This window comes from Myotis yumanensis, unplaced genomic scaffold, assembly GCF_028538775.1.
Source record: "Myotis yumanensis isolate MYYU_CA2020_CCGP unplaced genomic scaffold, mMyoYum1.0.hap1 SCAF_4, whole genome shotgun sequence".
Taxonomy (NCBI): domain Eukaryota; kingdom Metazoa; phylum Chordata; class Mammalia; order Chiroptera; family Vespertilionidae; genus Myotis; species Myotis yumanensis.
The window spans coordinates 79,487,982-79,514,989 of NW_027223755.1; the positions used below are offsets into that span (position 1 = coordinate 79,487,982).

Below are 27,008 nucleotides of genomic sequence, written 5' to 3' on the forward strand. Positions count from 1 at the left end.
TTGCAGGCCCAATGCCCAGCCCTGTATCCTATTAGTTGCCCTCTCTGTCTGATGCCCCAGTGGGGTGACATTGGGGTTTGGTTTGGCTGGGTGGGTGTCTTGTCTCATGGGAATCAGGCTGAAATGCGGGTCTCGGCTCCTACTGGTGCCGGGGAGGGAGGGGCATGAATGGAAGCACATGGTCAGGCAGGACCAGGGAGTGCTCCAGGTTGGGGGTCCCGGAGTCAGGGACCTGTGGGTCAAGGCCCACCAGGCATTGGTGGGAAGAGTCCTGGCCAAAGTGTGGGCAGAGCTAGGTGACCTTTGATAATTCATGGTGCTCTTTGGCACGTCCGCCTGTTTGGTGACTAGAGCACTGGGACCACACAGATTTTTACCTCTTTTGGATCTGGACACCCCAGGAATGCATCAGGGCACAAACCGCTGAGCTTTACCCACCATTTCAGGCAGGGGGCGCAGATCCCCAAGCCGTGCTGAGGACCCCAGGACCAGCTGCTCGGGACCAGTAGGGCTCAGGGACCTCGTGTGGGGATCACCCTTGGGAACCCTCAATCACTACCCAAGTTGGAAGAGAAGTTCTGAGCTGCTGGGGCGCAGCCTGGCTCACCTCGGCCGCAGGTCCGGGGGTGCGTGGGCACAGCCTCCTCCGAGCGCCGACGCCCGGCCCACTCCTGCCCCTCCTCCGCCCGCCCAGCAGGCCCGACCTCTGGCCCTGCCCTGGCCTCGGCCCTGCCCTGGCCGCAGATCTTCTCTCCAGCAGCCCCTTCCTACCCCCGCTCGGCTCTTACTGCGAGGCCTCCGGGGCTCCTGCGGCTCTGCCCGGCCCGGCCCGCATACCTGGCCCCGGTATCCGCCGCGGGGTCGGGAACAGAGGTAGGTGTGCCCCTCCCTCGCCAACCCCCAGACCCCCGCGTCCACTCCCCACCGCCAAGGAGGCCAACATTTATTTTTCTTAAAACATTTTTACTCCTTTAAACCCAGAAACATCACAATCTATGAGGACAAGAGGGGCGGGGACGGAAGGGGGCGACAGGGCGGGGGCGGAGTTGGGGGGTTAGGGGTCTTCTCTGCACTTGGGGAGGCCTCAGGGGCACTTCCGCTCCACGCACTGCTTCCCGCCTTCTTCGTATTCCTGCTTGGAGATCCACATCTGCTGGAAAGTGCCCTGGGTGCGGGGGACGACATCGGCGGTCAGGGGGGCCCTGAAGGAACGGGGGCGGCGGGGAACCTTCCCCACATTCCCCCAGTGCAGGCTCAGCCCCTCGAAACCCTCTTCCTGGCCTCCCCTCCGTCCCACCTCCCTCCGGCAACGGCCTCCCTAACCCCTACCCGCGCCATCATCCCGCCAACCCCTTCATGTTCTGGGGGCGAATACCCTCCTTCATGCCGGTCAACCATAGTGTTGATTCATTCATTCAACAAGTATGAATTTCGCACCGTCTGCCCTGGGCCAGGCGCTGTTTTTGAGCTGGGTGGTGGAACTTACAGCCCCAGGCCAACCAACCAGCACCCAGCACGCCCCCACCTCCCACCCCCACCCCACACACGTTTATGCACACATTCCATCTCCACCAGGCATCCTATCACTCCATCAGGCCTTACAAACTGGTCAAGTCTTCCCTCATTCCCAATAAAAATCTTTCACCCACCATTCCTGCACCTCCTGACTTGAGATGGAATTGTCTCCACTCTGGTGCCCCACCCCTACTGAAACTTGCCCCTCAGGGTCTCCTGCCCTGGGCATTTCAGACTGTCTCTTCTCTTTGATGGTTGCTTTGTCTCTGCCTGAAAGTTGATGCCTGTGTCCATGGTTCTGTCCCTTTTTCTCTCCTTGGCTCACAGAACAAGGCTTCCTGGACCAGCTCATGCACTCCCTTGCTTCTCATGAGCTAAAACCCACCCCTCCCCCAATATTCCATTTCCCTTCCAGATTTCCACGCTGAGTAACAGAGCCAAATGCTTAGCTGTCTTTTGGGTACCTTTTCTTGAGTGTCCCTCAGAACTTCAAACTCAGCGTGTCCACCACTGAGTTTATTATCTTCCCCCAGGTCTGGCCCAAACTTGTTTCTATGGTCTTTCTGGCTTCCTAGCACTGTCCAATAGAGCGGTCACTAGCCACTGTGGCTATTGAGCACTTGAAGTGTGGCTGGACTGAACTGAAATGTGCTCTATGTAAAATACACACCGGATATGGAAGACAAAGTCCAGAAAAAAAAGAATGTAAAATAGCTCAATCATTCTTATATTGATCATGCATTGGAATTATATCTGGATATACTGGGTTAAATAAAATATATATTCTTTAAACTTAATTTCACCTATTCTTTGGACTCTTAAATATGGCTGTTAGAAATGTTTAAATTGCATATGTGACTCACATTACAGTCCTTTTGGGCCTCATCCTAGACCCCCTTCCCTCTTGCTTCTTGTATCGAAATAGTGTCCACATTCTGTCAGTCGGACCTCTGATAAGCTCCCAAATCCACCCCTTAATACCTACTCCTTTCTCAAACTCCAATCATAGTAGAGACCACTGGGCCCAAGTGAGCTTCGTAAATTATAATTCGACTGTCTACTGTGTCTGCTCACTGCCTTTGGCCTTGCCTGCCTCTGTCCATGGTCCAAGCACCCTCTCTCTCTCTTTACCTCATGAGTTCTTACTCAGTCTTCCCATCTCAGTTTGAATGCTCCTTACAGGCCCTTCATGATCCCTGAACGGATCAGGTCCTTCCTTAAAGGAATACCCTCACACTTTGTGAGGACTTCCTGTTTAATGGTCTTGGCCTCTAGACTGTCCCTGCTCATGGAGGCAGGGACTGTGTCAAGCTGTCTGTACACTTCCGGCACACAGGAAGCCCACAATAACGGTGTGGGGCTGACATGCTCAGCCCTGCCTTTCTGACCCTTGTTTCTGTCTCTCCGGGGGCTCCCCCTCCATCGATGTCCCCTCTGTATGGCTGACACTCTCCAGCTCCCTGCTCAGTATCTTGCTTCTGCTCCAGCAGCAGGTCCAAGCTGAACTCATCACCTGCTGCCCCAGACCAACCTGCTTGCCTCCTTCTCTAACTGCCCCTTGTTCTTCACCCCATCCCCAATACAACCCATGACTCCAGGACAATATAGCCTCCTTCCAAGTTTCCCTTGGGTCCAGCTCACACTGGATTCTTAAAGACACAGTCTTCTCCAACATGCCTGTGCCTGTCACCTAAGCTTCCCCCAAACCTTCAGTGTCTCCTGTCTGCTGACTACAGAGGGTGCCTCACCCTGGCACACAAGGCCACAGCAATCTCATCCCAACCAACCACTCTAGCTTCATGGCATCTGCTCCCTGATTTGTGTCCTGTGGAACATTAACCCTTCTGGGACCATGCCTGCCCTTTCTCAAAAGTAAATGTTCGTTGAATGAATAAATGAGGAGGCAGGCAAGACACTGGGCTTGTCCCTTTCCCACAGTCAGAGCCAGGCCAGACCCCTTCCCACTTACGAGTGAGGCCAAGATGGAGCCTCCAATCCAGGGGCTGAATTTGCGCTCCATGGTGCTGTTGCTGGCAATGAGTTTCAGTCGCATGCTCTGGGGGAGAACAAGGGCTTGGGGAAGCGGACGCCTGGGTTCTGGGAAAGGACAGGGCTGGGGTTGGGGAAGACTGGGGAGCCACAGGGGGAAGGGTCTGCTCTGGTGGCCAGAACACTAGAGGTTTGGGAAGGAGGACGGACTTGGTCCTGAAGAACTAAACCAGGACTGGAGTCAAGGCCCTAGTTGGGGGTCGGTTCCTACCGGTGGGGTCTTCTGGGAAAGCTCTCGATTGAGCCTGTCAGTGAAGCCCTGAAGCAGTGTGTTCCCACCAGTGACAATGACACTGCCGTATAGGCCCTGAGAGCAGTGAGGAGGAGTGAGCAGACAGGGAACAGCCCGTCCCTGTCTCCCCACTTCTCCAGGGCCCCTTTGCCCAGCTGAAGGCTTGGGCCTCACCGGGCGAATGTCGATGTCACACATGCCGATGCTGGTGGTCACCACATGGCCCACGCCTAACATGGTGTTCCCCGAGAGGCCCTGCAGAGAAAGGTGACCTGGGCTTTGGGCCTTCTGCCCCTTCTCCCCAGACTCCTGTGACCCTTCCCAGCCTCCCCCACACCGCGGCATCGGGGGACCCCAGCCAGCCCCACCACAGTGCCCTCCAGCCAGCCCAACCTTGACATTGGAGGGATCGAACAGGCCCTCAGGGATGCGGAGCCGCTCAGCACCGTAGTCTGTGTTGTAGCCATTGGGCATCTCATAATGCACAGTGGGCATCTGTGCAGCCACCCTGCCCAGAAAGGAGCAAGACTTTGTTTTCGATCATCGCAAAGGACCCTAGGAGCCCCCTGAGCTCCAGGCCTGCCCTCTTTCCCACCCCCAGCTGTGGGCCCCACTCACTGCTCATCGTAGGGAGAGTCTGAGACCTGCAGCACAGAGGCCTGGAAGTCCTGGATCACCTCCTGAGAACCCAGGGAGGTAGTGAGGGCTGGCCACGCTCCTCATACCTCCACAACCCCATCCCACCTGCAGGGCCCCTGTCCCTTCCTGTCTACGCATGCAGGGGACAAGCAGCTAGGGAAGGGGTGTTTTGGGGGGTCGTCTCCAGGGTCTCACATTGCACATGTAGTTATGCCAAGACTTGGAAACCTGGGGTAGCTTCTCCTTCTTCTTCCAGTTTGGTGGGGCGCCCTCCCGCACGGGCTCCTGTGGGGGTACAGCCTATGAGCACCCTTCCTCATCCCATACTTGCCCAGCCCACCCTGACCACACCTACATTCCCAGCACTCATTGGCTCTGCAGCTAACAGGCACTGGGCTCTCTGCTCTGAGGCCCACAAAAGGTGTTTCCATCCCTGTTAGAGGAGGGATAGTGGGGAGAGCCTGTTCCCACAAATTCCACCCATGCAATTGGTACAGCTGATCTGAAAGACCCGGGTCAGAGAAAGCTGAGGGAATAGGGAATGCAGTGGGAGACCAGAACCTTAAGGAAACAGCCTTTACTGAGCCATGTTCCATGGGGTGGTCCAGGCAGACCCTTGCATGTAGTATGTCCTTTGACACAGCAGCCTTATGTAGTGTTTCACGTTTCAGGGGAAGAAAATGAGGTTCGGGGAACTTCAGTCTCATGCTCTAGGTCACACATGGTAGACACAGACCTTGAAACTGACCCCAGAACTCATCACACTGGCCCTTCACTTCGTGCTATCAGCTGGCTGTGTGACCGAGGCCACGGCCCTCAGCCTGTCTGAATCTCTGATGCTTTGATTGTAAATTGAGAAATTGGACCCAGGGTCCTATGAGGACCCCTGCTGCTCCCCGCTCTTATATCTAATGAGATAATGGGTCGACAGACATAAAGTGAGGGCCCAGGGTGCCACAGAGGCCCCACCTTGGCAGCAATCATATAAGGTGGGATGATGTCAATGGCCATTTCTTGAAAGAGCTCCCGGCACTGCATGGAGATGAAGTCCCCTGCCAGGGGTGACTTGACGATGCCTAGGAAGGGAGAGGTGTCAGAGCCTGGCCTCCCAAGGCACTCCCAACCTCTGCTGAGACCCCACCTTGCTGCAGGACGTAGCCATCATGCACTGGAATGGCCGTGGTGTGGGTGGCCCCACTGTCCAGTACCAGGCCGGTGGAGCGTCCGTTCGCAAAGCTGGCATAGGACAGGCAGGTCAAAGAGATAGCAGCAGCAAATGAGGGGGCAGGGACCCAGGTCTGACCTCTGCTATGCTGAGATACAGCCCATTCCCAGTCTGCAAATTTCTCCTTGTTTGCGACCCATCTGCTGGAGGAAGGCTCCTGAGACCTGTCACTTTTCCCCTCTCTGACTCACAACATCTTCCTCTTGTCCTTCTTTCTGAGCTCCCAGCCTGTCTTTAGTCTTGGTTTTATGTCCTATGGGCTCCTTGAAATTAGGGGCCATATTGCCCCAGTGCATGGCACAGGGTTCCATGCAAGGCAGATCCTTAAAAAAGTAAATGTTGATTAGCTGTTTGGGAAGGAAACGCCTGTGTCTTATACGCCTTCTCTCCAGCCCCAGCCCCTACTTGGCCCAACTTTCTCTCTGCCCAACCTGATCCAGGAAATGGAAGTGGCTGCTGACTGACCACCCCAGGGTCCAAGGCATTAGTCCACTGGGGCCTTCTGTACTAATGGGGTTCATGGGGGTGTCTGCCCCTCCAGGACCTTATCTCCATAGAATCAAGCCTAACCCCTAGCTCAGCAGGCTACACTCCCTCTCTGGCCCTCCACCCAAGCAGAGCAGCTCCGCCCAGAGGATACGCGGTGAGCACAGCTGTCTTGCATAAGAAGAAGGCAGGAATGTTGTACTGTTCAAACATCAGCTCAGTCAGCTTCTCCCGCTTGGCCCGTGTATTCCACTGGGGAGAAAGTGCAGGAGGGGACTCAGGAATGGAGAGGCACAGACCATGCACGTACACACACACACGAGGTCGGCCCTTTAACCCACATTGACCTTTACAATGTGAGAACTATAAAGAAGTGTAAAGACCACTATCCAAACTCAGGTGAAGAAGACAAAACTCAGAGAGAGATAGTGATTTGCCAAAGGTTACATGGTAGAGCTGGGACTCAAGTCATAGTTTCTTGACTCCTGGCCCGTGTTCTTTATTGTACAATATACACACTTCAGGCTCCTCCTAGCCCCCAATACATCTCTCTTCTTCCCCATTCTAATCATTTCAGAGGTAAGAAAGCTGGAGCTATTTCTGGGTAAAATGGTGGATTGAATACAAACATCTAATTTTATTCCCTTCCAGGATCCCAGCAAAACTATAATCAAGGGGCAATTTAAGAAGACATAAACCCACAAAAACCAACAAACACAAGAAAATATACTCAATGCCGATGGCCATTAGGGAAAGGCAGATCAAAAGCACAATAAGATACCACTTCACACCCACTAGGATGGTAATAATAATTTGAAGGAAAAAACCAATAACAGAAAACAACACATGTTGGAAAGGATGTGCAGAAATTGAAACCATTGTAAGTTGCTGGTGGAAAGGTAAAATGGTTCAGCCACTGTGGAAAACAACTGGCAGTTCTTCCAAAAGTTAAACATTAAATTACCATATGACCCAACAGTTCCACTCCTAGTTATAGACCCCAAAGAACTGAAAACAGGTACTCAAACAAATCTTGAACACAACTATTCATAGCAGCACTATCAGCAATAGCCAAAATGGAAACAACCCAAATGTTCATCAGTGAATGAATAGGAAAACCAATTGTGGTATATCCATACAATGGAATATCACTCAGCCACAATAAAAATCAAAGTGCTGATATATACTGCAACATGAATGAATCTCAAAAACATTATGCTATGTGAAAAAATACAGACATAAAATATCACATATTGTATGATTCCATTCTATGAAAAACAAAAAATAGATATATCCATAGACACAAAAATCAGATTGATGGTTGCCAAGGGTTGGGGCAGGAGGAGTGGAGATGGCTTTATGAAAATGGATTATTTTTGGGGGTGATGAAAATGTTTTGGAACTAGATAGAAATGATGGTTGTACAACATTGTGAATGTATTAAATTGTTAACATCAAAAAGGTTAATGTTAGCTGAGAGAGGGAGAGAAAGAGAGAGAGAGATGTCCTCAAAGGTTGGGAAAAATAAGAAAGGAGAAAACAGCACCATATTTTCTAAGATTGGAGATCGGATAGGTGAGTGGTAACTGACTTCACAGATCCAAGAATGCTGACTCAGGAAGTAGTGGAAAAAATCAGAAACAACCTGTGTTAAACTGCAGAATCCTCACAGGGCTCAGGAATGGGTCATTTCAGGTATCTCTGGAAGTGGAAGTGAAGGGAAAGCTAAAATAAGATTGTTTAAAGCTCTTCAAGTAACAGATCCTAAACTCTTTCCCCAATTCCATATTACTGGGCTATTGCTCACCCTAACTCAGGAGAAAAGTGGAAGAATATGGTGAACATCAGTCCTATTCTCTCACTTGGCTCTTAGAATGCTGGTGCCAGGCCTATCTTTAGGATGGAAATCTTTCCTGTGAGTTACATCAAAGATATCAAGATTCCATATATCAGAGGCTGCCTAACAGACATCCCAGTCAGAGCAACCTATAGCAAAGGTCATAGCCCCCACCCCACACAGCTTTCTATCAGCTTCTTTTATTTTTTGGGTCAATCTTCACTGGAGGATATTTTTTCTCTTGATTTTTAGAGAGAGTGGAAGGGAAGGGGAGAGACACAGAGAGAGAGAAACATCAATGTGAAACAGACACAATACTTGGTTGCCTCTGGAAGGGTCCTGACCAGGGCGGGGGATTGAACCTGCAATTGAGGTTCATGCCCTTGATCAGAATGGAATGCTCTATCCACTGAGCCAAACCAGCTAGGGCTCTATCAGCATTTTAGTCACTCATCTTTTCTTTTTCTTTTTTAAAATATAGTTTTATTGATTTCAGAGAGGAAAGGAGAGGAAGAGAGAGAGAAACATCAATGATGAGAGAGAATCATTGATCAGCTGCCTCTTGCACGCCCCTTACTGGGGATCTAGCCCACTACCCAGAAATGTGCCTCGGGACCCTTCAGTCCGCAGTCCTTCGCTCTATTGGCTGAGCCAAACCGGCAAGGGCTTAGTCCACGATCTTAATCATAAGCAGACAAACAAGAATTTGCATAAATCTAAAAAAAAAAAAAAAAAAAAGAGGTCATGGTTCAATTCCCGGTCAGGGCACATGCCTCGGTTGCGGGTCTGGATCCCCAGTGTGGGGCATGCAGGAGGCAGCTGATCAATGATTCTCTCTCATCATTGATGTTTCTATTTCTCTCTCTCTCTCCCTTCCTTTTTGAAATCAATGAAAATATATATATTAAAAACATTAAAAATTAAAAATAAAATAAATTGAGATAGAGAACCCAAAAAAAGGGCAGGCGGGGGGGGGGGGGGGAGGGAAACAGCTTAGGAGAACCAAAATTATGCAGGGACACAAAAACTTTCAAAAGCAAAATTTATAATATCCTTTATGAGTTAACAGATGATATTGCACCCATAACACAAGAATAGGATGCTCTAAAAAGTAGCATTTGTGTAGCAAAAAAAGAACTCCTGAAAATTAAAAATACAGGAGCAGATATGAAAAAATCAATAGAAGGGTTAAAAAATAAAGCTGAGCCTGGCCTGTGTGGCTCAGTGGTTGAGGGTCAACCTATGAACCAGGAGAACATGGTTCAAATCCCTGTCAGGCACCCAGGTTGCAGGCTCGATCCCCAGTAGGGGGCGTGCAGGAGGCAGCCAATCAATGATTCTCTCACATCGTTGATATTTTAATCCCTCTCTCCCTCTCTGGAAGCAATAAAAATTTTAAAAATCTGCCCCCACTTTGTGTACCCATGTACTTATTAAAAAATAATAAAGCTGAGGGAATATCTTGGAAATTAGAGGGGAAAATGAAAAGGTGGGAAAAAATACAAAAATTAGAGAACCAGTTCAAGAGGTGTAGAATCCAAATAATAAGACTTCCCAAAAGGGAGAACAGAGAAAATTGAGATAAATAAGTAATTTAAATTACTGAATTAAATAATTACTGAATTATTTTTTTCACTGATTGAAAGACACAGGTTTCTAGATTGAAATGACATACTGAGTGTCTAGAGCAGTGATTTTCAACCTTTTTCACTTCACAGCACACATAAGCTAATTACTAAAATTCTGAAGCACACCCAAAAATATATTTTTTGCCAATATGACAAAAAAAGTGTAATTTTGATTCATTCACATTGAATGAGTGTTGGCTGTTGTAATTTTTTAAAGATATTTTTTATTGATTTTTTACAGAGAGGAAAGGAGAGGGATAGAGAGTTAGAAACATCGATGCGAGAGAACATCGATCAGCTGCCTCCTGCACACTCCCTAGTGGGTATGTGCCCGCAACCAAGGTACATGCCCTTGACCAGAATTGAACCTGGGACCCTTGAGTCCGCAGGCCGACACTCTATCCACTGAGCCAAACTGGTTAGGGCTGTTGTAATTTTTTTTAAAAATTTATTTGACAATCTAAGGGAAAAGAGGTCAGTGACTCTGACTAAATACTTAGGTATTATATGTTTTTAAAATTCTTGTGGCAACATTGATTGAAAATCACTGGTTTAGAGCAATTAATGAAAATAAACCAATATAATAGTGTGAAATTATAAAACACTGAGGACAAAGTGAAAATTCTATAACTTTCAGAAAGGAAAAAAAATTACATCAAAGGATCAGAAATTAGATATTTTCAGCCTTCTGGGTGGCAACAATAGAAGCTGGACAACAATGGAGAAGTACCTTCAAGATTATGAAGATAAATGATTTCCAATTTGGAGTGTTATGCCTAGCTAAGCTATCAATACAAGATCAGACACGCAAGGTCTCAGAAAGTTTACTTCCTGTGAGTTTTCTAAGGCAATTACTGGAGGATGTGTTCCATGAAAATAATAAAGCATGTTTTAAAAAGTAGTCATGAGATGCAGGAAACAGGATTTTTAACATAGGAGAGAAGCAAAGGGATTCCCTAAAATGATGGTGAAGGGAGATATCAGGATGATAGCTGTGTTCTCTGTGTAGAAGGCAACCAGTCCAAAGTGGAGCAAATCAGTGGATTCTTGAAGAGATTTCTTCAAGAAGATGAAACTGACACAATGCCAAAGTAATTAATTTTTTTAAAAGTATGTGTTGTCTAACTTTGTTCTCTTAAGATTTTTTGACTATTCTGAGTCCCTTGATTTCCATATGAATTTTATTTTTTAAAATATATTTTTATTGATTTTAGAGAGGAAAGGAGAGGGAGAGATAGAAACATCAATGATGAGAGAGAATCATTGATCGGCTGCCTCCTGCATGCCCCCTACTGGGGATCGAGCCTCCAACATGGGCATGTGTCCTTGACTGGAATCGAACCTGGGACCTTTCAATCTGCAGGCCGACGCTCTATCCACTGAGCCAAACTAGCTAGGGCAAGGAATTAATTTATTGAGAAAAGTATAAATAAATGATGAATAATTTAGGTTCACACTTTTTTTTAAATCCTCACTCAAGAATATTTTTTCCCATTGATTTCTAGAGAGAGTGGAAGGGAGGGTGAGAAAGAGAGAGAGAGAAACATCCACGTGAGAGAGACACGTCACTTAGTTGCTTCCCACAGGTGTCCCACACGTCCCTACTAGGGCTAGGGAACCTGCAACTGAAGTACATGTCCTTGACCAGGAATCGAATCCGTGACACTTCAGTCCCCAGGCTGACGCTCTAACCACTACTGAGCAACCGACCGGGGCTAGAGTCACACTATTAAGTAGATAGGAAACTATGCAAAATAAACATCAAGACAATTTCAGTTCTAGGAAAAACAAAAGGTTGTGCAGGAAAGGAAAAGTAACCATAGTTTATTGCCTGGCTCAGCCCTGATTAGTATACATAATAATAACAGTGTAAATACTGAATATTGATCTTAGAAAAACCTAAAATACAACTGTACATAAAGGTGGGAGTGCTGGGCCAGCATCGACCTATGAACCAGGCAGTCATGTTTCATTACTGACTTCGGGCTCGACCGCAGTAGGGGTCATGCAGGAGGCAGCCAATCAATGATTCTCTCTCATCATTGATCTCTCTCTTTCTCTCTCTATCTCTCTCTCCCCCCTTCCTGTCTGAAATCAATAAAAGTATATACTTTTTAAAAGGTGGGAGTGCCCTAAGCTGGTTTGGCTCAGTGGATGAAGTGTCGGCCTGCGGACTGAAGGGTCCCTGCTTTGATTCCAGTCAAGGGCACATACCCAGGTTGCAGGCTCAATCCCCAGAAGGGGGCGTACAGGAGGCAGCCAATCAATGATTCTCTCTCATCATTGATATTTCTATCTCTCCCTCCCTCTCCCTTCCTCTCTGAAATCAATTAAAAAAAAATTTTTTTTAAAGGCGGGAGTAACAAATATGTGTGATGTGGGCTGGGGGAGGAAAGGAGCTAAATGCTCATTTTCTATAGTTGGAAATCCATGGATAATGCCTAAAACTAAAACATCCACAAGTAGCATTTTAAGTATGTTAGTGATTTGAAAGAAAATGACAAAATTAGCTAAAAGAGAGAAAAGCAGCTGCCTCTGGAAAAGGTAAATGGGAGAAAGAGAGTATAAATGGCAATTTTTTCCCTTAACATACTTTATAAAGAAAATTGATTATTTATGTGCATATATAGCATTGACAAAATTTTAAGTTAAAAGTTCAAAAAAGGACTTTACAAGAAAAAAAAAAAAGTGGATAAGGCTGGCTGGGGGAAGGGTGAGTGGATAGAGTAGGAGGAGAGAGCGGGATGGAGACCAAACCAGGGAAGAAGGAAGAAGATGTGGTTGGAGGGAAAGTCTGAAAATTGAGATGGGTGATTGATGACAGAGGCTTGAGGAGAGAGATGAATGATGGGCCCAGGGTTGGACTAGTGCTGGAGGAGGCACTTACCGGCGCCTCAGACATGAGCACTGGGTGCAGGTTTGGCTCGGACTTGACGTGTTTGCTGTAGGTGTGATCCAGGATGGCGCGGAAGCACTCCCAGTCCTCAACTGGGGCCAGGATGCCAGCAGGAAGAGATGAGGTTGGGCAGGCAAGGGTGCAGAGACAGGAAGGAAAGGAAGGGGAAAGACCAAGTCCAGGGGAGGGGAAGTGGGATCAGCTCCGGTGGCAATCCCCCCTTCCCAGGTGTCTGGGAACTGGGCTGGGAACTGGGCAGCTGTGGGAAGCAGTGAGGGGATCCCTGGGACTTGGGTGGCTGCAAGGAAGACTCCATGGGTGTGGGGTGCTGTGTCCCGGATTGAGGGGTGGACTTCAGGTCTGTGTCAGGAGGCGGTGGATGGGGGTCCCTTACTCATGCCATTTTTGAGGGGTGACATGACCTCCGCTCCATCCCGAGGCACATGCAGGGCGTTGGTGTCGATGTGAAAGATCTTCCCTTTCTTCTCTTTCTCCCCCTCCAACTCCAGCCCGCACCCCTCCTCCGCGGCCAGCAGCCCCACTGTGGTAGGGAAGTCAGCCTGGAGGCGTGAACCGGCGGGGAGAGGGATCAGCCTCCTGCCCCAGTCCCCGCCCTCGGCAGGACCTCAGCCCGCCCTGGGTTGACTCCCACATTCCCGCTCAGCAAAGCTGCTCTCTGGGCCGAGAGCCCGGGGTTCCTGGGGAGCCTGGAGAGGCGTCCGGAGGCCCTAGGGTTTGGGAAGGGGCTGGAAGGCTCACCTTGGGACAGTCCTCCCCAGCGTATCCAGCGCGGACTGAGAAGGAGCCAATGTCAAAGACCAGCGCGCCCACCTCATCTGTGTCAGGAGACAGGTGTGTGAGGGGGTCACCCCGACTCTCTCCCCTTGGATCGTTCCGAGGAGAAGTCATGACAGAGCCACCTTCAATACTGGCCGAGACGCGTGGGAGCTTGGCTTGGAGTCCGGAGTCAAGCTTCCCGAGTCCCCTCTTGCCCAGTGGCCTTGTTCAGGCCAGTGTCTTTGCTGGCAAGGAAGGGGTCGGGGCCGGGCGGTGGTGGGCTGAAGGGTGCAGAGGTTGGGCCAGGTGCGCGCGCGAGTCTGGGGAAGACCGAAGGTAGGAGGGGCGCAGGACCCCAACCCAGAGCTGGACCCGCTCGAGCACCGAGGCGACAGGCCCCGGGGTGCCCAGAGCTTGAGTCGCGCCGGTCGGGGCGCAGGGCTGCAGGTGGGGCCCCACCAGGCTTGAGAGGACGAAGCCGGAGGCTCGCTCACCTCCGCCGTAGACGCCCCCGCTCATAGTGCCCGCTTTAGCTCCGCTCGCGGCCCGTGGGCGGCGGCGGGATCAGCACCGAGGCGGCCGGACAGCTCCCGGGATCCCGGGTGGGGCGGGGCGCGGGGCGGCCAATCGCGAGGCCGGATCCCCCACCCCCAACAGCACTGCGGATTGGGTACGAAGAGAGACAATAACCCAGCCGGGGTCCGCTGCTTTAAAGGGCTAGACACCACTGCCTTCGGTTAGCTTGTGGTTAGCAAGAACGGTGAGACGGGCCCCGAAGGATAGGCAGGCAGAGAGCAGGAGTACCCAAGAGATGGCGACCATGGCCATCCGGAGACCAGGATTCTGCAAGGTGACTGCTGCTGGGGCCCCTCCTCCCTTACCTTTTTTTTTTTTTTTTTTTTTTTAATTGATTTTGAGGGAGAGAGAGGAAGGGAGAGGGAGAGAAAGAGAAACATGATGTGAGAGCGGAAGACTGCCTCCTGCACGCCCCCTACCGGGGATTGAGCCCGGAATCTGAGCGTGTGCCCTGACTGGGAATCAACCACCAGCCTTTTGGTGCACTGGATGGTGCCCAACCCGCTGAGCCACACCAGCCAGGGCTGCTCCCTTACTTTTTAAATTGGGACCAAGGAGAGGGTGCCATAGGCTGGGAGAGTCACCCACCCTCAGGCTCCTGAGAAAGGTTCTGCCATACCCAGGCCTGAATGAGATAAGGAGGGGGGGAGAAGTGGGGTGGAGGGAGGAGAGTGAAATGTAGGGGAGTGGGGGTGTCTAACCTCTGTCTTTCTGATGGCCCCTCTTTTCCTTGTCTGTCCCTTGGTGCCTGAGCACACTTATGTATGCATTCATACATGGTGCTCAGCTAACCTGGCTTCAGCTTCCTTTCCCTATTCTATCTTCATCTGTTCTTCTCAGAAAATCTTTATCAAGTAAACAACTAGAAGGCTCCTAGATTCTTCTGGGCTCCTGGCATGAAGCCACCTCCACAGCAGTTTTGATAGCAAAGGTGAAGGTGAAGGTGCCTGCATTGTTTCAGCTGTGAGACTCTTATGTGAGTATGTGTATAGGTGTGTGCTTGTATGCATGTGTGTGTATGTGTCTGTATGTGAATGCATCTGTGTGTTGGAGGCACTTCCACCTACTTGTTTTGGGTTGGGGGAGCATTAAGTTTAGAGGAAGAGGGTACTATGTGATGGAAGAATGCCCCTGAAGGTTCTCTGCTCACCAGATGCCCGCTCTGGAAGGACAGATGGCTTGAGTTGGTTCATAGATAAACCCCTGGCAACTTGGGTATTTCACATGCTGAGGGTTGGTTCCACGTCTAGGCCTGGCTCCCCAGATTGGAGGAGTCCAGGCTTCAGTGGGAGGGATGAGCTATAAGGGAGATAGATTACTCAAAAGCTGGGAAATTGAAATATTCTTGAGTGACCTTTGGTCAGTCATTGGCCGCTATAAATTGAGGTCCAGATGAATTGGATGAGCCCCTTAACTTCCTAGCGCCTGCATTGTTTTCATCTTTCAAAATGCTGAAGTGATAACTAAAGGGACACTGAAGGGGAAAATAATTTTATTTAGGGCCTTCATGTCTCCTTTTGTTGATATTTAATGATGTTTCTTCACTTCTTCTGTAAATTCACCTGTGAGTTCCTACTACCCCCTCTCCCACCCCAGTCTGGATCTCACATTCAGAAACTTGCCCAGTTGAGAGAAACCTTAGTGATCCAACTCTAGATTTTACATGGATGTAGAGGCAGACCCCTGTTTTGGGTCACATAGCCAACTGGGAAAGAGCCAGGACTAGAAATCACATCTCTTATCAGCCAGTTGACAGATGACTTTGTATCATAACACCTTTCTGTGCCTCTCCAAGCTTCACTCTTCCCATCTGTAGGACAGCTGTAGGACTTAATCTGATGCCAGAATCAAGTGCCTAGCTAAGAGCTGGGCATGTAAGACTACTCAGTAAATGTTGGGTCCCAAGAATGTCCCTGGGGAATTTTTGAGGCTTCAATGTTATTATTCATAAGTTAGAAATCTAGCACATCTCTATCTGGTAATGATAAGTGAATTTTCCTGTGATGGTTGGTGGAAAAGCTAATTGAAAAGCTAGTTGGCTAACTATAGGACTAGACTTGGCCAAGTCAACTGTGGCCAATCTTCATTTGTCATTGGATCCGACATGCTATTCTATTGTATTGTGGAAGTAGTTAAGGTAAAGGTTATTAATATATTCCATTCATCCATTCATTGATTTAACAAGCATCTTTTATGTCTACCATGTGGCAGACATTGTGCATGGCATGGGAATGCTGCAGTGCATACTATATATCCCAGCTCTCAGGAAGTTTGAGTGTAGCAGGGAGCTCAGACATACATGAAAATAGGATGAAATGGAGGCCTAAAGGAGGGAGGGGCCTCCCGTCTTTGAGAGTCCAGGGAGGCTTCTAGAAGTGAAGTCTGAACTGAATTGTGAAGGATGAATAGGGGTTCACTAGTGAACAAAGTGGGAAAGGTCTTCCTCATAGAGAATAGCATGTGCAGAGGTCTAGAGACATGAACATTTCTGGCATATGTGGAGCTCAGTGTAGGATGAGGGTTGGATATGAGCTGGTGGCAGAGACCACTGTCAGGGAGAGATGAGACTGGAAAAGTAGCAAAAGATAAGTTCTTTCGTGCCTGAATTCTATTTTTTAAAAAAATATTTTTGATTTCAGAGAGGAAGAAAGATAGATTGATAGCTGGATAGACAGATCAATGATGAGAGAGAATCATTGATCAGTTGCCTCCTGCATACCCTGGGGATTGAGCCAGGGCATGTGCCCTGACAAGGAACTGAACTGTAACCTCCTGGTTCATAGGTTGATACTCAACCACTGAGCCACGCCGGCCAGGCCTGAACTCTATTTTTATTTAGTAAACACAAAGCATCTACTATGTGCCAGGCACTGTTATAAATGTTTTACAAATATTGAGTAATTTAGTCTTCATAATGACCCAATTATTACCTGCATTTTGCAGGGGAAACAGGCATAGAGAGATTAAGTGACTTGCCCCAGGTCACTCAGCTGGTAAGTGACAGCTGAGATTTGAACTGTGAAAAGTATTGCTCCTGGGGGAAATGTTGCCATGCTTCTATTCATTTCATAGATGTTCTCTAGGTGCTTGATAGACACTGGGAATAGAATGGCTTATATAACTTATGCAACTCTTCCGGGTTTAATGTCTATCCTGGAAGATGGATGATTAAACGATTAATTCAATAAAGCCAACTGGAAGTTCTCACATTACAGGCCCACATTCAGGAAAGCCAAATCTGAGCACCTGGTAATGACATCAAAGATGGTAGGACCAGGACCCTCAGACCCCACACCTTGGAAATGATTTGGCTCTTATGAGGGTCTGCTCATTGCTTGGTGAGCTCTCCTTCAGCTCTCTACCAGATAAACCAAGTGCCTTGGCTTCATAGGGAGCTCCTAGCCAGGGGTGGCAGGTGGCCAGAAATAAACAGTCCAGTAATGCTGAAATAGGAATGCAGCCAGCATTGCAGTGGGGCACAAACAACAGTGTGGTCAGGGAGACAATACTGAAACTAAGCCTGAGAAAATTACCTGCATTTTTCCAGCTGACAAGGAAATAGAGTTGGAATGGGGATGGAAGGCATTCTGATCGAGTAGAGGGTACAAGACCCAGCCTACGTGTCATGCAAAGAAGTTCGGTCTTTCCCATGAAATCGATGGGGAACTGTCACATGGTTTTCAACAGCAACATTATATGATCCAATTTGCATTTTAGAAAGATATCTCTGGCAGTTATTTGGTTGTTTGATTAGAGAGGGACTATCCTAGAGGCCAGGAAATAGGCAAAAATCAAGGGAATAGCAGTTGGCATACAGCAGGAGAGATGGATTTAAGAAATATACAAGAAGCAGCATTGACAAGATGTATCCACCAGTGTGTAGACTGCTAGCCTTACATCAATAGTCATCTCCCCTTTTTCTTTTTTAATAATGTTTTAGCTAAGTATATGGCTAGAGACTACATTTCCCAGCCTTCCTTCATTCTGGCCAACTTCTGAGCAGAAGTTAGTGGTGTCCTTAAATAGGAAAGCACTTGTGCTTCCCATCCCCCACCCCAATCTCATCTCAATGCTAGTGGAAGCTGCCTGGGCCACACTGGTCACAGAGATGGATGCTAAGTGTTGATGATGGCAGAGGTGTCCCCACAGTCCTGAAGTCTCTGTTATAGCAGTTTGGACTGTACTAACCAGTTGGGCATACTTTGGATATGTGCAGTAAGGAAGTGAGAAGCTCCTGGGTGGATGGTGTTAACTGGGCCAAGAGATTCAAAGACAGGGTAGAGTTGGGTAGACTGGGGTGGGGTAGAAGAAGATAAACTTAGTTTTGAATATATTGAATGTGAGATGTCTGAGAACAGTGGTGTGTAGCAAATGTTTTAACAATAAGCTCTTTGAGAAAGAGGAGCCCTGCTCTGAAACATTTGCTGATTTCCATGGTGTAAATATGTCCACCGTGATGATTATAAGTTACTACAATACATATGATTTCACTGAGCAAGGAGGAGTGGGGAAGAGAGGTACACAATGGGACCTTGTTAGCTGGTCCGAGCTGGCACAAGTTGACGCTAGCACATCTCTATCCATAAGCATTCAGATGGAGATATTCAGTCTGCAGTCAGACATACACCAAGTCATGAAGAAAGATATCTGGGCTGCAGACAGAGGTTTGAGAATTATGAGCAATTAGTGGGTAGTTAAAATCACAGTAATATATAAAATCACCAGTGAATAGCACAGACAGTGAGAAGAGGAGGCTGAAGTCAGGATCCTGGGAAAAAAACCCCACACAAACAAGGTTTACAGAATGCCCTGAGGAGGGGAAGAAGGTAAAGAAGCCCGAGAAAGAACAGTTAGAGGAAGGAGGAAGTGCTTCATTACTTGTCAGAGCCAGGTTCTCCACATGTGCTCCAGCGCTTCTGCCTCCTCAGAGATACTGGTCACTCATTGGTCATCCCCTACCTCTCTGAATCCTTCACCTCCCTCATCCACCTTCACCCACCCATCCTTTCCATTATCATTTAAACAAGCTCTAGTACAGTGGTTCTCAACCTTCCTAATGCCGCGACCCTTTAATACAGTTCCTCATGTTGTGGTGACCCCCAACCATAAAATTATTTTCGTTGCTACTTCATAACTGTAATTTTGCTACTGTTATGAATCCTAATGTAAATATCTGATATGCAGGATGTATTTTCATTGTTACAAATTGAACATGATTAAAGCATAGTGATTAATCACAAAAACAATATGTAATTATATATGTGTTTTCCGATGGTCTTAGGCGACCCCTGTGAAAGGGTCGTTCGATGCCCAAAGGGATCGCGACCCACAGGTTGAGAACCGCTGCTCTAGTAGCTCCCATCAAAACACAAATATCTGGACCCCACATTCTCTTTCCACTGACATTCCACTTTTCTACACCCTCCAAGTGAAGATTCCCAAAGCCGTGGTCAGTTTGGTTGTCTCCACTGTCTCATTTCTCACTCACCCTCAGCCCACTGCAAGCAGAACATCCTTTGCAAATGCTCCGGCAAAGTCACCAGTGGCCTCTGCTTTACTCAATCCCATGTGCACTTCCCAGTCCAGTCTTGCTTCATCTCTCTGCAGCATTCAACACCGTTCATCATTCTCTTTTTGGAACACTCTCTTCTTTTGGTTTCCAAAACTCACATTCTCCTGATTTTCTTCTTAGCTCTCTGGCTTCTCCTTTGGCAATCTGTGCTCCTCTGCCTGACCTCGGGCCATCTTGTCTTTCCCCCGAACCTCTTTATGACTTCATATGCTCTAAAACGTCACTCTGAAGGATCTAATTCAACCCAGACTCTTCTGCTGAGCCTCAGACCTGTTTGGACAGCCACCTACTGAACATTCTTCCTTGCACCCCTCCGAGATACCTCAAACCTAATACATCCCAACTTAAAACTCTTGCCCTGGCCAGTATGGGTCAATTGGTTGGAGGGCCTTCCCGTACACCAAAAGGTCTCGGGTTCAATTCCCTGTCAGGGCACATACCCAGTGTTGCAGGTTTGATTCCCAGCTGGGGTGCATTTAGGAGGCGACCAATCCATGTTCCTCTCTCACATCGATGTTTCTCCCTCTCTAAAGTCAATAAAACATATCCTTGGGTGAGGATTAAAGACAACAACAACAACAAAAAACCACTTGATCGTTCTTCTCAAATGTGGCCCTTCTCAAATGTTCTGCTCTTAGTAAGTGGTACTTCCAGGATTATTGTTATTTAAATAATTATCTACCATCTGTTCCCTTTATAAACTGCAAGCTCTCTGCACACAGAGAGGGGTGCATGTGTTCCCAGTTGTAATCTCAGTGCCCAGGACAGTGCCTGATAGATCATTTGGATTCGATAAATATTTGCTAAATGAGTTAAAATAGAGAAGCATATTAGCACAGAAACTAAAGTGAGGAGAAGCAGTTTCAGATGCCCCAGAGAGATGAACAAAATTGGGTTCTAGTCTTAGGCTGCTAGTTTTCTAAGTGACTTTAGGGAAGTCACTTTGCCCATCTGTAGATTGAGAGAAAATTGAAGTAAATTACCTGTAAGGTCCCTTCCAAGTTCTAACATTAAATTGACATCTATTACCTATTGCTAATATATCACTAAATTGGTAGATTCACATAAATGGAATTTGTGCATAACTAAGAATGTGACTTTCTTCTTATTTTCTTTAAAAATTTGTGCTTTGAAAACTATTTTAATGCCTATAATAGAGGCTAAATAAAAATTGTCTGTTTTGATACTTTACTTTTAAATTACATGAGGATTCAATGAAGGCTATTCATGTACTTGAACTTTCCAAAGCCTTTTCAAAATCCATGGGGATCTCATAACAATCCAAGGTGACTTGCAGGGCAGGTAGTTGTAAACACTCTCATTTTACAGAGGTGGAAACAGGCCTATACTTACAGTCTCATCCCTTTCAGGGGGATTCATGGAGAGACTAGTGTTACCATTACATGTAAAGTCACTAAAGCTGTCTTGGTTCATATCTCTACGCTGCAGTCCTAGGAATCACTTCCACTACTATAAAATGGAAACAATGCTAGTACTTAACGTCATAGTATTTTCGTGAGAAGTAAGTTAGTATGGAACTCAATAAATATGAGTTGTTAATACAGTGTCATGCAGACCTGTAAAAAGTTCTACAAAAGCCCACTTTGGTGAGAAACTGCCTCAGCAAGACCCTTCCCACGGCATTCCCAGCTCCCAAGGGCCCACAGCAGGCCCATTCCTTCCTGCTCGGGGATTTTCAGAACTGCTGCCCCTTCCCTCTGCCTCCAGGAGGCCCAGTCCTGGGCTGGTAGGATCTCCCAGCTCCGACTCCTGGTGAGGGGCGTGGCCTCATCGGTCGGGGGCGTGGTCAAACAGAGAAGCGGGGCGTGGCGCTTCCCTTCCCAGTCTGGAGCCACCCAATCCGGGAGTGCAGGTCACGTGACCAGAGAGCGGTTTCCCCCCTCCCCTATGCCGATACCACCTCTTTCAGCCCCCGGGGGGATATCTTACTCCTTTTCGGAAAGCCAAGCATTAATTTGGGTCCGTTTTGCGTTGAAATAGTGTGAAGCAGTAGCTTCGTTTTGACGGAGTCAATCTTTGCCCCTTCAATGGTGTTTTCCGTTCCGGCCTCCCCCCACTAAGTAGTTGGTCTCGCCCAGCCGGGCCCTGGGCGCGGCGGCGACGGCCGCGTCACTGGCAGGCGGGATCCCTCCGCTCTGGGGAGCACAGCGCTGGGCGGTTGAGTTGGGGTGATTGAGGAAATCCATCCGCGTCGCCGCCGCTGCCGCCTCCGCCGCGGAGGAAGACAGGACCTCCCGCGCTTCTCCAGCGACCCTTGGCAGAGTCCCACCGCCACAGGTACCCGCGCTGACAGAAGGAGTCCTCACAACCCCCAGCCCCAAATTCCCATGGGGGTGGGGTGGGGACCTTTCTTCCTTCCGTCTCCCGGACCTGGCCTCTTGGGAGCGGACGTAACTCCCCAGACCTCCCCTCCCTTCCTCTGGCCCTGTCGCTCCTAAACCCGGAAGGGGAACTGGGGACCCTCGCTCCAATAATGCACGCCCTCCCTGCACCATTAGGCCCCTTTTGCCTGACCCCAGGTCCCATCCGGGCTCCGCTTGCCTCTTGCTCCCTGAGAAGTTGGGGCCAAAATCGGAGCTTCCTCTAGGCCCCGTTCCGCCCCCTTCCCTCTCCCCTCCCCCAGTTTGCCCCTGGGTAGCACCCCTCGTGCCCTCCCGTTTCGTACCCCCGGCAGCATTCATCTTGCAAAACTCCAGAACCCTCAGAGAGGCAGGCAAGGCCGCGAGGCCACCCTTCGCTTCGCCACGATCCTACCCTCGATTTGGGTTCTGTCTGTTTTCTGGCCCCATTAACTGGAAGGGAGTCCTCGGCACCCCGCTCCCTTTACCAGTCCTCACCCCGAGCCTAGCTCCCGGGAGCCCCCGCCCCCTGCCCAGATTTCTTTTGGGCAAAATGGAGGTCGTGGGAGCCGGAGGGCCAGGCCAACGGCGCTTCGCAGCGCGGTGCCGGCCTGCGCCTTTGAGCTGCAAGATCCGGGACCCTCCCTGTCCCCTTCCCTTCGCCTGGCCAGACTTGCGGGGGCGGGGGCACCACAGTTCCTCCTTGCGACCCCGGCTGCTGTGTGCCCAGAATTCGGGGGACCCTGAGGGGGCCTGGAGGTTGCTGGGACTGAGGCCCGGGAGCATCGCCCCCGCCCCCGCCCCCAGCGGCTTCCTCCGGGCCGGCTTCCTTCTGCCCTGGCCTCTGGCGCTGCCATCCGGCCCGGGCTCCTGGCCGCTGGAAGGAAGGGGCTCTGTCAGGAGCTTGGGGGGGGGGGGGGCTCTGCTCCCTCCCCGCTTTCCTGGGGGCACCCCTGGCACTGGCGTAGAAAGCTGAACTGGCCGAGGGGAAATGTCAGGGGGAAGAGGAACGCCCGGTCTGGGGGAAGTGGGAGCAGGGCGGGGGACGCAGGGCCGTCCGAGCGCAGGGTGCTGGGCAGATCACACAGGTGCCCAAAGGGGGGGCAGGACTCTGGGCCCTGGAGCGGAGCCAGCCGGGCCCCTGGGGCCCCAGTGATGAGCCCGCGGACTGGGATCTGGGGTGTCGAGGGCGCAGGGCTAGGCCGCCCTGGGGCCGCCGCTCGCGGCGCCGGGGAGAGAGCAGCTCCGCCTCAGGGCGGGAGCCCTCTCTTCGGAGCCCTAATTACTGGTGAGCGGCTCCCGCGGGCTTTCCGCAGCGCGCCGGGCGGGCGGCCTCGGCTCTGGCGGGAGCCGCGGCTGGAGGCTGCCCTCCCCGCCACCCTCGCCGCCACCTGCCGCGGGCGGGCAGCTAATCGGGTGCAGCCGGCCCCGGGATGATCCGGGGTGAGCCGTCCGGAACCTATTAGCGCCCAATCGGCTTTTCCCAAATCCTGTCAACAGCCACCCTGGCCGGTTCTGGGGAGGAGCAGGAGGCTGGGTCGGGCGGGGGCGATGGGGTCGGGGGTGGGGTCACCCACCCTACAGGTCTCTGCCTGGGATGCGGTTGTCTTGGCAACCAGGCTAGGGTGGGGACACTTCACCAATGAGATGCTCTCATTCCGGGTGACGGTTGCCTAGGCAACCCCACGAACAGCCCAGCTGACCCCTCTCGTCTTCCCCCCTCCCCAGTCTAAGCTTGGGGGGTGTGTGCGGAGGGTGTGCGTCTTGTGGGGATGAATTTAAAGAGGCACCGCCCCTTTTAAAATGAGGTGCTAGTTGGGTGGTGCCTGTGTGGGCGGGGCGGACGCCTGGTCTGTTTTGAAGGGACTCTCCACCCCCTTCACCTCCCTTCCTCCCCCAGTTCCTGTCTCAGGAACCCGCCCGGGCTTCTGCCGAGGGAGGGGTTTCCCCTGCGCTTCCTCTTGCACTTCCCGCTTCGTTTCCGGGGGGCGGGAGGAAGATTGGGGAAGTCAGCTATTCCTAGGCCACATCTCCTGCGGCAGAGGCCCGGGTTCTGCTGGAGAGACCGAGGCCACCACCGCCGCCCTCTTTCCGCCCCGCGTTCACTCCTTCCTGTGGTCGTCAACTCTGCCTTTCCCCCCTTTCCCGTGGCCTCGGGCCTGACGTCTGCCCTGCATCCCCCAGGCCTCGGGCCAGCGGCGAGGAGCTGCCTCCCCCAGCCCCCTTCCCGCGGCCCCCAGCCGCCCCCAACCCCGCCCCACGGGCCCGGCGCCATGAGTGAGCTGGAGCAACTGAGACAGGAGGCTGAGCAGCTCCGGAACCAGATCCGGGTGAGGGCCTGGCCGGCTGAGCTGCGGGTGGGGGACTGAATGAGCATGGCCAGGCGGCTGTGTGTGTGTGTGTGTGTGTGTGTGTGTGTGTGTGCGCGCGCGCGCGTGCGCTGGATGGGGAGGGGGTGTTCTTTATGTGTGGGGGTGTACCCTAGCCCTTTACTGTCTTATCGTCTCCACTCCCCTGTCTCATGTGTTCTTTCCTTCCCCTTCCCCCTCATCTTCTGCCTCTCTCTGACTGGTTCTGCTATATATTACAGGATGCCCGAAAAGCATGTGGGGATTCAACACTGACCCAGGTGAGATGAACCCGGTGCTGGGCTTGGGGTTATGGGAAGGAGCAGGGGTTTGAGCCATGCTGCTTAGTGGGCTCTGCCTTCTGACCCTGGCTGCCTCCACCTCCAGATCACAGCTGGGCTGGACCCAGTGGGGAGAATCCAGATGAGGACACGGAGGACCCTCCGTGGGCACCTGGCAAAAATCTATGCGATGCACTGGGGGACAGACTCAAGGTGTGTGCGTGGTTGGGACTGAGCTTTTGTGTTTGCCCTTGGGCTGAGTTTATAGCAGGCAGTTGGAGTAGTGAGGGGCAGCCTTGCAGATCTAGGGAGATGAACAGGATGCCCATGTTGTATGTTTGGGAAGACTGTGACTCCCAGATATGTTGAGGGGATTGGAAAGAGGACCAAACTGACAGGAACTTCTGGACTGTTGCTGGGAGTTGTCTCAGAAGGGCCTCCCACCAGATGGGACGCTGGTAAGACTGTCCTTCCAGAGGGGGCTTCACACCCTGACCCGTCTCTCCCTTGCCACTTTCCAACAGGCTGCTGGTCAGCGCCTCCCAGGATGGGAAGCTCATCATTTGGGACAGCTATACCACCAACAAGGTAGAGGTGATCCTGAGGCTGGACGGGGCTGGGCTGCAGGCCCTGCCTGGTTTCTGACCCTGGGCATTGCCCCTTCTCCCTAGGTCCATGCCATCCCGCTACGTTCCTCCTGGGTTATGACCTGTGCCTACGCGCCCTCAGGGAACTTTGTAGCCTGTGGGGGGTTGGACAACATCTGCTCCATCTACAGCCTCAAGACCCGTGAGGGCAATGTCAGGGTCAGCCGGGAGCTGCCTGGCCATACTGGTAAGGGGGGCCTGGTAGGACATAGGTGCTGTTGGTGGGGTAGGGGCTGTGCTGCTCTCCCTTAGAGACCTGGCTGACCAGCCTTTTCCCCCAGGGTACCTGTCCTGCTGCCGCTTCCTGGATGACAACCAAATCATCACCAGCTCTGGGGATACCACCTGGTGAGGCCCTGTCATCCACACTTCCTGCCTGGGGGAACACTGCCCCAGTGCTTAGCATGTAGCACACACAGCCTGAGCAAGTGAGGGCAGAGCTCTTATTCTGAACATCTGGGCTCCTCCTGTGGTGGGAAGGAGACAAGAGTAGGCTTCTGTGAGTCAGTGGCTCCTGATGCCCCTTCCTTGGAAGCTGTCAGGGCTGGGCTCACATGGTGGAGGGGTAGGGAGGCAAGAGTCCTCTCTGCCCTCCTCTCTGATCCCTTCCTTCTTACTGTCCTCTCGCTAGTGCCCTGTGGGACATTGAGACAGGCCAGCAGACAGTGGCTTTTGCTGGACACAGTGGGGATGTGATGTCCTTGTCACTGGCCCCCGATGGCCGCACCTTTGTGTCAGGTGCCTGTGATGCCTCTATCAAGCTGTGGGATGTTCGGGATTCAATGTGCCGACAGACCTTCATTGGCCATGAATCCGACATCAATGCTGTGGCTGTAAGTTCTGGGCAGGCTGGCTGGCCCCTCTGCCAGGCTTCTGGCCCTGCTCTGTGCCCTTATTCCACTCTGGTTGTGTCCTGTAGTTCTTCCCCAACGGCTATGCCTTCACCACTGGCTCTGACGACGCCACGTGCCGCCTCTTCGACCTGCGGGCGGACCAGGAGCTCCTCATGTATTCCCATGACAACATCATTTGCGGCATCACCTCTGTTGCCTTCTCTCGCAGTGGCCGGCTGTTGCTTGCTGGCTATGATGACTTCAACTGCAACATCTGGGATGCCATGAAGGGCGACCGTGCAGGTGAGAGCTGGGTGCTGGGCTGAGATAGGCTAGGACAGGGAACCAGGCCAGATGAGTTCTGATGTACCCCTCCCTCACAGGTGTCCTCGCCGGCCATGACAACCGTGTGAGCTGCCTCGGGGTCACAGATGATGGCATGGCTGTGGCCACAGGCTCCTGGGACTCCTTCCTCAAGATCTGGAACTAATAGCCCCAACCCCAACTGGGCCCGGCCAGGAGGGGCCTTGCCCACGCCCACACTACAGGCCGGGAGCTTTGGGGCTGGGGCACATGAGCCTCCCTCCCCTGGCCATAGGGCCTTGGGTCCCTGCTCCCCTACCCAGGTTTGGTTCCTCCCGGGGCCCCCACTGTGGAAATAAAGATGGGAATAGAATGGGGGAAGAGAGGCAGAAAGCCCTCCTTCTTTAGCTGCCCTGGGGTCAGGGCCTCATCCCCCTGGAGGGTCAGAGGCAGGAGGTAGAAACTCCAGGGGCTGGCTTTTTTAAAACTGGTTTTATTTTAATTTTTATTATATTTTCAGTTTTTCCATAAAGGAACCAATTCCAACTCTGTACCTGGTCTCTCCTCTTGCTTGTGTCTTCCTTACTTTGGGTAGGGCATATCAGCTTGGGGGTAGGGCAGTGATGGCGAACCTATAACACGCGTGTCAGAGGTGACATGCGAACTCATCTTTTTGGTTGATTTTCCTTTGTTAAATGACATTTAAATATATACAATAAATATCAAAGATATAAATCTATGTCTTACTATGGTTGCAAAGATCAAAAAATTTCTATATGTGACACGGCACCAGAGTTAAGTTAG

General features: G+C 50.8%; 2 protein-coding genes across 2 annotated transcripts; one reads left to right on the forward strand and one right to left on the reverse strand.

The window, feature by feature from the left end:
- Positions 1-966: 966 nt before the first annotated feature.
- On the reverse strand, positions 967-13,872 carry ACTL6B (actin like 6B). The gene is made up of 14 exons (XM_070411510.1): positions 13,779-13,872; positions 13,267-13,343; positions 12,902-13,067; positions 12,499-12,599; positions 6,301-6,398; positions 5,577-5,671; positions 5,405-5,511; positions 4,631-4,720; positions 4,415-4,476; positions 4,190-4,304; positions 3,971-4,051; positions 3,776-3,871; positions 3,485-3,571; positions 967-1,165 (listed from the first exon to the last, which is right to left on the reverse strand). Exons 1-14 carry the CDS (start codon positions 13,801-13,803, stop codon positions 1,085-1,087), a joined length of 1,281 nt encoding a protein of 426 aa, XP_070267611.1. The 5' UTR covers positions 13,804-13,872; the 3' UTR covers positions 967-1,084.
- Positions 13,873-21,583: 7,711 nt separating this feature from the next.
- GNB2 (G protein subunit beta 2) lies at positions 21,584-26,757 on the forward strand. The gene is made up of 10 exons (XM_070412694.1): positions 21,584-21,730; positions 23,977-24,122; positions 24,383-24,421; positions 24,528-24,634; positions 24,946-25,009; positions 25,093-25,255; positions 25,350-25,416; positions 25,700-25,901; positions 25,988-26,204; positions 26,285-26,757. The coding sequence occupies exons 2-10, from the start codon at positions 24,066-24,068 to the stop codon at positions 26,389-26,391; spliced, it is 1,023 nt and encodes a 340-aa protein (XP_070268795.1). The 5' UTR covers positions 21,584-21,730; positions 23,977-24,065; the 3' UTR covers positions 26,392-26,757.
- The last annotated feature ends 251 nt before the right edge of the window (positions 26,758-27,008 follow it).

What these genes read in the sequence shown, in the direction of transcription:
- ACTL6B (XM_070411510.1), bottom strand. Translation starts at nt 13,803, where the DNA reads ATGAGCGGGGGCGTCTACGGCGGAG. An exon ending in TGGCTACGTCCTGCAGCAAG is followed by an intron (nt 5,512 to 5,576) that starts GTGGGGTCTCAG and finishes CTCCCTTCCTAG; the next exon opens with GCATCGTCAAGTCACCCCTG. An exon ending in CTTATATGATTGCTGCCAAG is followed by an intron (nt 4,721 to 5,404) that starts GTGGGGCCTCTG and finishes GTACCCCCACAG; the next exon opens with GAGCCCGTGCGGGAGGGCGC.
- GNB2 (XM_070412694.1), top strand. Translation starts at nt 24,066, where the DNA reads ATGAGTGAGCTGGAGCAACTGAGACAGGAGGCTGAGCAGCTCCGGAAC. An exon ending in AGCTCCGGAACCAGATCCGG is followed by an intron (nt 24,123 to 24,382) that starts GTGAGGGCCTGG and finishes TATATATTACAG; the next exon opens with GATGCCCGAAAAGCATGTGG. An exon ending in AGCTCTGGGGATACCACCTG is followed by an intron (nt 25,417 to 25,699) that starts GTGAGGCCCTGT and finishes TCCTCTCGCTAG; the next exon opens with TGCCCTGTGGGACATTGAGA.